This window comes from Triticum urartu, chromosome 4 (genome assembly GCF_003073215.2).
Source record: "Triticum urartu cultivar G1812 chromosome 4, Tu2.1, whole genome shotgun sequence".
Lineage (NCBI taxonomy): Eukaryota > Viridiplantae > Streptophyta > Magnoliopsida > Poales > Poaceae > Triticum > Triticum urartu.
This window is the reverse complement of record NC_053025.1, coordinates 270,804,710-270,815,516: the sequence shown is the minus strand read 5'-3', so window position 1 is coordinate 270,815,516 and position 10,807 is coordinate 270,804,710. Positions and strand designations below refer to the sequence as shown.

General features: G+C 44.8%; 2 protein-coding genes across 19 annotated transcripts; both read right to left on the bottom strand.

Moving 5' to 3' along the window:
* Nucleotides 1–420: 420 nt before the first annotated feature.
* LOC125551453 lies at nt 421–3,214 on the bottom strand. Of its 4 annotated transcripts, none has more exons than XM_048714699.1 (4): nt 2,392–3,214; nt 1,043–2,328; nt 848–979; nt 421–757 (listed from the first exon to the last, which is right to left on the bottom strand). In XM_048714699.1, the coding sequence occupies exons 2-4, from the start codon at nt 1,457–1,459 to the stop codon at nt 485–487; spliced, it is 822 nt and encodes a 273-aa protein (XP_048570656.1). In that variant the 5' UTR covers nt 1,460–2,328; nt 2,392–3,214; the 3' UTR covers nt 421–484. The 4 variants fall into 4 exon arrangements, with proteins under 4 accessions (XP_048570656.1, XP_048570658.1, XP_048570659.1 ...); XM_048714701.1 differs by having other exon boundaries at nt 1,043–2,310; XM_048714702.1 differs by having other exon boundaries at nt 1,043–1,286.
* A 445-nt stretch (nt 3,215–3,659) lies between these two features.
* LOC125551455 lies at nt 3,660–8,336 on the bottom strand. 15 transcript variants are annotated; one of them, XR_007302675.1, is made up of 7 exons: nt 6,763–8,336; nt 6,305–6,359; nt 5,987–6,169; nt 5,472–5,906; nt 5,067–5,348; nt 4,432–4,510; nt 3,660–3,993 (listed from the first exon to the last, which is right to left on the bottom strand). XR_007302675.1 is itself a non-coding variant. In XM_048714703.1 (7 exons), exons 3-7 carry the CDS (start codon nt 6,130–6,132, stop codon nt 3,889–3,891), a joined length of 342 nt encoding a protein of 113 aa, XP_048570660.1. In that variant the 5' UTR covers nt 6,133–6,169; nt 6,305–6,359; nt 6,763–8,336; the 3' UTR covers nt 3,660–3,888. The 15 variants fall into 15 exon arrangements, 2 of the variants coding, with proteins under 2 accessions (XP_048570660.1, XP_048570661.1); XR_007302676.1 differs by having other exon boundaries at nt 5,070–5,348; XM_048714703.1 differs by lacking the exon at nt 5,067–5,348 and having other exon boundaries at nt 5,796–5,906; nt 5,987–6,015; nt 6,115–6,169.
* Between the last annotated feature and the right edge of the window lie 2,471 nt (nt 8,337–10,807).

The window sequence follows — 10,807 nt, the reverse complement described above, 5'->3', positions numbered from 1 at the left end:
TGGTCCGGAGCCAAGCTGCAGTCGCCCGGTCACGGAGTACATCGACCTATCGTCCGACGAGGACTAGAGGTTGAGAAAGTTCAGAGTTTCAGAACTCTGTTCTTGTTGCAGTGATGAGAGTTTCAGAAAGTTCCGAGTTCTCCAATTTATCCCAAGTTAGTTTGTGTTATTGCCCAAGTTAGTTTGTGCTGTTATCTTCTAATGCTCAAGTCAGTTTGTGTTAATCAAGTCAACTTTGTTCTACTCAGTTTGTTTTAATCACTATTGTACTCTGTACTGAACTTCTTCAGAGAAATTCAGTGTCAATCCAGTGAATTTCTTCAGTGTTCTACTTATTTTGCATTTGAGAGTTTATTTGTCTGAATTTCTGTGTTGGATAATATAACTTGTCAAATTTGCAGATTAAGAAAGACAAATAACTGGGCATGAAAATTTTCAAACTTGACAAACTTGTTCATCATACAGTCACACATACTTGAAATCCTCACACAAATCCCCTACTAACCAATGCAACTAGAGCATAAATCACTACACTTGCAAGAACAACAAGTACTAGAAACAAATCTAATTTTTCCCTACTTTTTCTCTGCTCATCTAATTTATTCCTCTCTTTCTTCATCCTCTGAATGTCTTGTTCCTTGTCAAGCAAAGCATTTTGTAGCTTCTGGTTGTCATTTGCAAGCTTTCCAATTACCACCCTTGATCTGCCCTGCCATGCATCATCCATCCACCTCAAATACCCACAAGAGTTTAACCCCTGTACATTTCAAATTACAGAAACACATCCAGTCAAAATTGTCATACGGTGCAAAATTCAGTGAAACAAATAAAAAAACTTATCTCATACCTCGTATGGACAACTCAGAAATCGTCGGCCTGCATCAAATCCTTCATTGCAAACCCTAATAACTGGCGTCAATTTGCACCCACATTCAGCCGCACCAAATCCTTCATTGGAAACCCTAATTCCGCATGCCCCCTAAAATTCCAAAGTGAAATCAAAAACAAGAAATACAACAAGAAAATCGAGGAAAGAACATACCTTCATCGCTTTTTTGGAGCCAAAACTAAGCTCTGATGTGACTATCCACTCGCCATCCATGTCGCATCCGGTGCCAGAGCCGCCGCCGCCGCCTTGGTTGACAGAGCCGCCGTCGGTTTGGTCCAAGCCGCCGTTGACAGAGCCGCCGGCTTGGTTGAAAACGTTGTTCCCAACGCCTCTCCATGGCGCATGACCGCGTCGTCTCTCCATGGTGCACGACCGGGCCGGCGCGTCACCTTCGCAGCTAGGGATTTGAAGAAGGGGATTGGGATACAGAAAGAATGGCCACGGGTTAAATCTCAGTAAACTAAGGGGGGTAACTGCAAAGATAAAAATGCATACACGGCCGACCCCATTGCGTGCGTGGCAGCCCATCTGTCCACTTTGCATGCGTTTTGTAGCTAAACGAATCCGCATCAGAGTTAATGTATGACTTTTATGGTTTTTTTTTGTTTGTGTATGAATCCGTTACCGCCGCGAAAGTTTATGTACCCCAGGTGTAATTAACTCTAATTCTAATTCAAAGGGTCACAACATATCATAATTGCTCTGTGTTCATAGAATAATACGGAAATTAAAGAAACCAATAGTATCATGTCCATATGCCTTACAGGCTACTAACTAGCTCCATCTTCATTCTGTATGCGGTGGTCAGCTAAAGTTACTATTAAAATAATAACCATGTTATCCATTATATAGCTTAGTAACTCACACAATGAAACCTTCAAACAAATTCCCTTGGTCTAATCAATTTACCAAATCCTGCCAAACAGGTTTGTAAAATCAGCAAAGATCTGTCATTTGCATCAACACTATGACATTTTAGACGCATCCAGTGAAACGTTCTTCACGCATCCAGTGAAACGTTCTTCACGCATCCAGTGACTGGACTGCAAGTGGAGATGGGGAACATGGAGGGCGTCAGCGTACTGCATGACCTCGTGGTCGGAACTGCAAGCCGCCGCCGATAGAGCCGCATGTTGCTCTGGGCCGAGCTGCACAAAATATATAAGTGAAATGCGCCTCCCATCCCATTAAAAAGAAGTGAACCGGTCGCTCATAGCGATGCGTTAGCCAGCCACACAAATTGGTGCCCGAGCCTTTTTTGTGTGGACTGCGCAGAGGGCGAGCTGCACGATGTGCACTGCCGTACTGCACATCCATGGCCACGCACACGTGAAACTTGAACCAAATGAGCTGCAGGCAGTGGACGGAAGCTCGGGCGCAGTTCACTGGTTTTTGGGTACTGTACCGACGACCCAAGTGCCCTGCAACGGAAGAGCAACCTGCATTGCTCGCCGTGAGTGAAGAACAAACATTGAAGAATTTGATCTGGGCATTTTTTGTACCTGCGGCATGGATGGAGGTGTCAAGGAACTACATGTCGGTGAAGAGAGAGCTCCACGCGAGGGGTTCGCCGATCTGCACATCGTGGTCGTCGGTGGGCACCTGATCGAGTGAAGGACACGGGTGGTAGTCTTTCTTCTTTCCCTGTTGACGTTGGCAGTAGGGGGGAAATGAGTGTGAGCGCTGACAGTAGGGTGGACTGCATGGGAGGAGCAACCCAATCCCCTGCGAATCCAAAATGAACCTCGCCGGCGTCAAGGTGGATTTCCTCTCTCGCCGGCGTCGAGATGCAACAAATCGATGCCCAGTGGAAGCTCGGGGGGAGGAAGGGTTTGTGGGCTAGGGGCCGCAGAAGAGCCCGGATCTAGAGGATCCTGGAGACGGGGTTGTTGGCGCGTCTGGGCTCTGGGAGCAGCGGGTCGTCGGAGTAGGAGGCAGGGGCATCCGGCGGCGCCACGCTCCACCTGCACCGGGCGGTGGCGGGAGTCCCCAAATCCAGTGTAGCCGCTGATGGCGACGGTGGATCCACGCCGGATCCAGGTCGGGACAGGCAATGGAGGGCTGTGGGCCAGGTGGAGAGGGCGACGCGTGGTGGTGGCCGGGGCGGGGCCGCGCGTGGTGGTGGACGTGGCGGGGTGGCGGGTGGTGCTGGCCGGGGCGGGGCAGCGCGTGGTGCTGGCCGTGGCCGGGCGGCGGGCGGTGGTGGCCGAGACGGGGCAGCGCGCGGCGGTGGCCGGGGTGGTTCTAGCCGGGGCAGGCGGTGCGAGGTGTTGGCCGCCCCGGCGTGTTGGGCGTGGGGTTGGTGCGTGGGGTGGATGAGATAGTGGGCGGGTGGGTGGGTGGGCGGGCGGGCGTGGTTTATTTTCGGGTAGGAAGCAGTCCGAAACTGTTAACAGAATAAGACCCAGAGTCAGGAGAATAAGATTGTTAAGGATGTTATCATAATAGACCCACCTTTTTTTATATATACTAGTAAGTTTGCACGTGCCAACGCACGTCTCAACTAATTCTAATATACAAATATATGTGAGAATAACATACATAAAAAGATGGTTTGGTTGCACTAAAAAATATTACAAATCAAGAAAATATTTTTCAAGCAGCATCATATGCATAGAGCCAAAAATACACAATTATTTTTGATTTTACAGAAATTTCAAATTGTTCTGAAAATTTTCATTTTTTGTCAAAATTTGACAAAAAATGGGATGAATTAAATTTAAATGTATTTTCAAATCTATGTAAAACTTCCCCAGAATTATCAGTAGTATATTAGACAGAAAAATTGGCATTATTTAGGCATTGTCATGTCATCATGGGTACTCCACATTACAGAATTGCCACATAAATTTGGTGTCCATAATCCATGAGCCTGTCACATCATTATCACATATTACAAAGTAAAAGGCTCACAATACATTAGCCTCACACATGACCTCAATCCAAGGCTCACAATACATAAACCACACACATGAGCTCAATCCAAGGTTCACAATACATTATACACGAAGTGTTGCTTCAATTGATTTTGTTCTTGATGCATTGAGCTCAGTTCCAGCTTGGAGAAGATCCTCATATTTTCCATCTTGGGCGATATGACCATCCTTGAGCATGTGCCATGAGAAAAATAAAGCACAAATGAGAGACCAAGGGCCCATTATCCCATGAACATTCTAATGAGAAATGTTACAAAAGATAGCAAAACTTTCATGCAGAATCTGTTGTATTATTCTCATCAGGAAACATGCATAAACAACACATCGAATTGAACAACTTAACTTGCTGATAAATTTGAAACAACATATATACCATGTGCATTAGCCTCTAAAAAGTAGTGCTTCGATTGTAAGGATAATGTTATTACCAGTATGAAGTCAGCAGCTGGTATGAACCCGACTTGATGGGTTACAAGAATTACTGTTTTGCTAGCTAGTGCCCCCAATATATAATCCCGCGACACATAATCAGACATGTTATGAAACAGAGGCACCTTTAAAGAAAATATGCCTCTGTCACCAATGATCTGTGAATGACACGATTACCTGGCTATGGTTGTATGCTTCTCTTGCTCTTGCAGGTATCGAGGTAAGAATCTGCTTTGCTCGAGATATAGAATCAGCACTGCAACAAGATGAAGCATCAGGTACCAATGCTAGTAATTCTTGAAGTGGATACCAATGATAGTTACTCAGGTTGTCAAAATCATGAAATATTAAAATATAACAAATTTGTACTTATACATCAGGCATAAAAATAAGAGTTCATTGCACTATTAAGACATAAACTTGCAGCGCCGGTAGAATTTCAAACAAAAACTTGCAAAATGACTCAACCGGGCCCGTAAAATTGCTTTGCGGGACAACAAATTAATTATCACTTAAGATGTATTTTAAAATAGAACAGCAGAGGGTGGAGTCATGTTGCTGCGTAAATACAATAATATATATATGTTCCATCCATTAGGTCTCCGATAGTTTGTAAAATAAGAACATTGAATCTACTAATTAATCCCCCAACCTCCCATTGTCAAACATAACAAGTAATTAGAGAAGATAATTTTGTCATGATACTTCTTAATACAACATGATTTGAGTATACAACATATATTGATCTCAAGAAAAAAATCTGGTTGAAAAAGAAAATAGAACTACAATTTAGACTGGTCAGTATAACATACTACCGTAGGTTGTTCCCTCTTTCCTCATGATGGCACGTAAATTTCTCCCACGCACTCTCTGTATACTCTCTGTTTCTTGTGATTCAGATTAAAGGGGAATTTGTCAAATAGGCATATAAATACATTGCTTAGAAGTTGAAAACAATATGTAGTTCCATTTAATTCTAGAAAGCTAGTACTATAATATGATATTTGGGAAACGCTTGCCTGCTATCAGCCGCCTCCTCTATGTGACGCGTGTACACGGGTCCTTTGCGTCACTACATACATGAGGCATAATCTCTATGCCACAGAATATACCATTAATTATCATGGTCGAGGATAGCAAAATACAAACCCCAAAGTGAGATATATCCAGAGAATTTAAGCCTCTCAGTGTAAAAAAAATCTGGCCAAAATATATACCTTTTGAAAGGAAATCATGTCCTAAATGAATAGCCTGCACGCCGCACACAATATTAAATGTCTCCTAAATATGTAGAATAGTTATAGCTCCTGTCGGGTGGGCAGGCGGTGCAGGTCTGTCTGGGCCAAGAAAAGGCTTCGCTGACCTCTATTTGCAAACAAAATTTTAATGCAAACTTTAATGTAGTTGCACGTTCATGGCTGATCAGGCATAAATGAATGATTGAGATGGAACTAAAATATCAAACTATAATTGTTGAATGATTGGTAATGCGACTCGTAATCAGAATAACAAAGGAGATAAAAACATATGAAACTCGATACCCTTTAGAAACAAATGTCACCCGCTCCTTCCTCGGCAGCTTTGTGTCAATCTCATCACCCACGTTCACAAGAACAACTCCCATGTGCGACCAAATGTGACCCGTCTCTAGCCTGCAGGCATGCAAGTGAGATGGATGTTGACTTGCTCTTGCATGAGTAGTAGACGATCCTTATGAATCTTGTTCAAATACCTCACTGTGCCAGCTTCATCTTGCTGTAAGTGTTTAGAGTATACAACAAAGACTTATTCAGGCTTTACCACAAAAGTAGAATGCAATTGTTAGACACATCTATTTTTTTGCATAACCAGCAGGCACACCTCATGCTTACTTCCCATAGCAAACTCTCGTGCAGAAGCATGTTGGGCGCATCACCTGGAAGGCACAAACATGCATGAATTAGGATAGCCTGGGTATATCAGCTTTTAATTCTTTTGCATATAAACATACTACTACAGTAAAGTGTGCCACTAAGGTATATGCGTATAGCTACGGATGTTTCCAGTATACCTGAATATTTTGCTTGGCCATCAACATGTTTGAATGACGGAACATCTCCAGTTAACTGTCAAAAGTCATCTTAAAAAATTACAGGGATCTTGAAGGTAAAAGGTGGCAAGTCCACACTGAGAAAATTTAGCAATACACTAGAAATACTGATGGATACTCATGGACATAAGTTCTCTAGAGTATATTAGTCATTGACATATTAGAACCTCGCATGATATTAGTCAATTATTAGCCATTGAATTTCAGGTTGTCTGTGTGGTAAAAGTATTACCATCTAAAATTCCTTACATATGCTAATGCAGGGCCGACCATTGCTCTACTTGTTAACGGATTTTAGACAAAAGCACACCATAGATGTCCCGGTACAGAAAGACAAAGCTCCTCCAGGTTGTACGGATGCCTAGAAATGTAGTATAACAAACAAGACCATGCACCAGCCGATGGTGGGGCGGCCACACCTTAGAGCTCTTGGGACGACCACCTTGAACATCCGGACGGTGGTAACCAGGTCGGCCACGGACTTGGAGCCAGGGCCGGTCCTGAGAATTTAGGGGCCTGGGGAAAGACAACAAAAAGGGGCCCTAACCCCTAAGGCCACATAAACATATGCTGTTTTTCTATTTCAGTTGCAAATAAATACTTGATACACTATAATTTTGTTGCCTTATCATCTTAGTTATTCAGAAAAGTGGGTTCATAAACATTCACAGTAAAAGTTGCAGTCAATTGGCATGTTTTTTATTAGGTGAATAAGTAACAGTTTCATGCTTACTCAATATATTGTCATCCTATAATTTTTCATTAGGTTGTTCCTCAGCAGTAACTAAGCTAGTTGTTCTGAATTCCTAGCAGTAGAAGTACTTGTCTGTATTCTAACAAATTGTTTATGCTCCTTTCGAGGCCTCAGTCAAGTCATATGCCAGTTTTCATTCTCATTACCAGATGGATATACTAACAATCTTGCTAATTAGCACACAAATATATAGGGTACAAGTAATTAAGAACACTGCTGATCAAATAAAAAATTCTAAGAAAGGTATGGAGCAAGATATTTGGATGGCTAGAAAAATATAAATTGCTAAATTTTGTTGCTGCTTACAAGTCACGAACATACATCTCAGTTCCTCTTTTCGAATCCCAATCAAAACATGAAATCAGAGTGAGAAAGAGATATGTATGAGGATGATCTTTATGAATGAATGAACGATCTCACAAGACTATAGAAGAGGGGAATTGAGTTGAGAAGCAATTAATCACAATCTGGAAAATCGTAATACCTTCTTCCACTAATTGCGCCCTGCAGCCGGAAATCTCGATTAGACGTCCTCATACATATCTGTGAGGCGTTCTCGACCTTGGCAAGGCTGAGTCTCATGCTGATTTGTTTCCAATTGGGGAAGAGATGGAATTAAGCCGAGAAGATTGCGTGTGTGACAAGCCGAGGATGAACATCATGTACGCACAGGCAGCTCGCCCGGGCAGCTCTGGGTCAGGTCCTTGCAGCAGGCCAAGACGGGGCAGTTGTCGCGGCCCTTGTGCGGGGTCACGGAGAGGCCCACGTTGAAGCTGTCCACCACGCTCACCCCGTAGGACGATTGCTCGTTGCCGCCGTGGTGGAGGGAGACCTGCGGTGGAGAACTGGAGCCGCCCGTCGCAGTCGCCTGTCGCGCAGCCGGTGCGCGCCCAGATGCGGCTGGACCAGGCGTGGGTGGGCGCCGGGAAGGAGCGATGGGAGAGCGACGGGAGGAAGAAGCTGCCCCCTCCAGGACCTCACTGCCGGTGTTCCCCTGGATGCCCGGCCAGATCGGGTTCACGACGGTCAGGGTCATCGGTGGTATGCGTGCGGAGCGAACGGCATGCTAGGGGCGGCGATGCGGGTGCAGGGAGGGCGGCTTGGCACCGAGGATGCGGGGACGGGGAGGTGAGGCGCCGATCGGGAGAGGAGGGAGGTTGGGGATGGAGCGCTCTTGTGCATGCGAACGTGCGAGGAGGAAGTGGTGCGCGGCGTGCGTGCGATCAGTCTAAGCAGTTTTTCTCAGAAGAGGTGGAGGAGTTTAGGAGTGGCAGGATGGGTAATTAAAGTGTAAAACACGTTTGATGTGTTGGAGTGATTTAGACCATCAGATCATATGCTTTAATGGATGAGATGATTCGGTTCTCCGCCCTCTCGTCCTTTTATAGTGGTAGTAGATACGGCTTCTACACAGCATTTCCATCATCATTATCCATACATCCTACGTAGGTGAGTTAGAATGCACTTGATCCCGAAAAGGTATCTATCTTTCAAACCAGAGGAGTGCTTCGAACTTACAATAGTACATAATATCCAACAAAAGAGGGTGGTGCTACAGCAGCTGGTTACATGGCTCAGTTTAGATATCAGTACAAATCAAGTTGTGCATATTTGTTGTTGGCATGAACCACATCGCCGCATGTCGGGTTTGCAAAAGCCATCCATCGCATGGAAGCTTGATGCCTTTCACACACTGAAGATTATCTGGCAATAAGCTGTGTTGACGAATCTCTGGATATGGTGATTCATGAAACCCATGGTATGATGTGTAAACACAGTCCCCCCTGAAGAATGAAAGTTGCATAGCACGGTAATCATCGCCAGTGATATGATCAATGATTGGTTGGATGATCGGATAATTGAGCCCGGGGAACATGAAGTGGTTGTCGAGGTTGTAAACCCGCCTCCAGTTGAATACGCCTGGCCCAACAGAGCTGGGATATTTCTCGAACATGAAGCATCCATAGCCATCAATGTCAGGAACGCTCCAGGCATTGTACTGCAGGTGATTTGATGTAAGGGTTTGGTCAATTTGATACGTGCGAATGAGCATCAAATGACCGTCGTCAGCTGAACGAGCGATAAACCACCAACCATCGACTAGTATGATTCCAGGTCCTAGAATCATGAAGTCCAGCGCATTTGCGTCTACTACAACAATTCAAATTGGAGACCAAAAGTACAAAAATAAACAATCATGTTCAGAGTATGTGTGGAATTAAGATTATTATAACAGTGACACATATCATAGATAGAGAATTGCAATTGCATGGTCATAGTCATACCCCAAGTTAAAAAATAAGCCAATGTCTTTCATATTCTAGCAATATGTCATGGTTCAAACATCATGTAACAATGAGAGGAAAACAGCTATGACATGGCCTACTCATATTCTACAATAGCACTTATTACTGTTCTCATATCAACTCTAAGCAAATAACATGCGTTGTTTTAAAAATCTTGCAAATGAGAGTAACATATAGCAATCATGAGATTATGCTCATAATATCTATTCTAACAATCATTAGATGCCAATTGTTATCATATCAACTCTAACAATAACATGTGTGGTCATAAAAATCTAGGAAATGAGAGGAACATATAGCAATGATGTGTTTATAGACATACTATCTATTCTAAATTCATAACAATGAACAAGCAGTCATATTCATAAGGTAAAGATGAGATCGAAAAATTACACGACGATAGATTCCACCAGTATAGGCAGCCAATCTGTGCGTCGACCGTGTAAACGATGCCATCGGGCACTATAGCATCAGACATAAATGTTGCCTCAGTAGGATTGACAATGAGCCATAACCATGTATGGCGATCGGATTCCAGATAGACTAATCCCATGTTGAACAAGGCAATGAGCTTATAATCCATGTAGTCTTCTGATGGTGTGGGCACTTCGCAGATTACAACTTTTAGCAAACAGAGATCGAGTCAAAAGCTCGATGCGTCTCGTGCGTAGTAGGAAGGAGTGTCTGGCGGGCCGCGAGGCTCGATGGCAGCGGTATCCAACGATGGAAGGGTGATCTCTCGCTGGGTGTAGATATCCACGAGACGCCACGGACTACCGGATTGGTCGATGAGGATGATCCAGTTGGCCTTCATACCCGCCCAGTAGTGGCCGCGCATGAAGGACAGGTGGACCGGTAGTGGTAGCATGTCGAGGGGCACCACGACAACCTCCATAGGACCGTCAAGTCAGTGTCTGGGCCACCTGCGAGGATCGGGCATCAGTAAGCAGGGTGCATTGAAAAGAGCCGGCCGGTTGCAGATGAGTAGACGGTGCAAAGACACCGAGCATGCGGCCAGAAGGACGGTGCTGAGCAGGTCCATACAATTATAGATCTTCTCCAAGAGAACATCAGGGAGGGAATTCCAGCGTGGCTCTGCGTGTCAGCCGGTTCTGTCATAGGGTTTCTTAGGGCGCGGGGTTTTCAGTGCCTGCGAGCCAGCGGGGAAGTGGATTTGGGCGGGTGGGCAAAGAAGATGGCGTGTGTGGCCGAGCAGTGAGCGGGGGGATATGGTACGCGCGAGCTACCAAGGAAGATGGCGCGGGAGGACGAGCAGTGAGCGGGGGGAAATGGTGTGCGGTCGACGATGGGGAAGAGAGGAGGAAAAAGAAGAGAGGAGGAGGAAGAGTGAAAGATGGGTAAGAAAGTGCATTAAATCTCAATTCTACTAGTACTACTACCAGG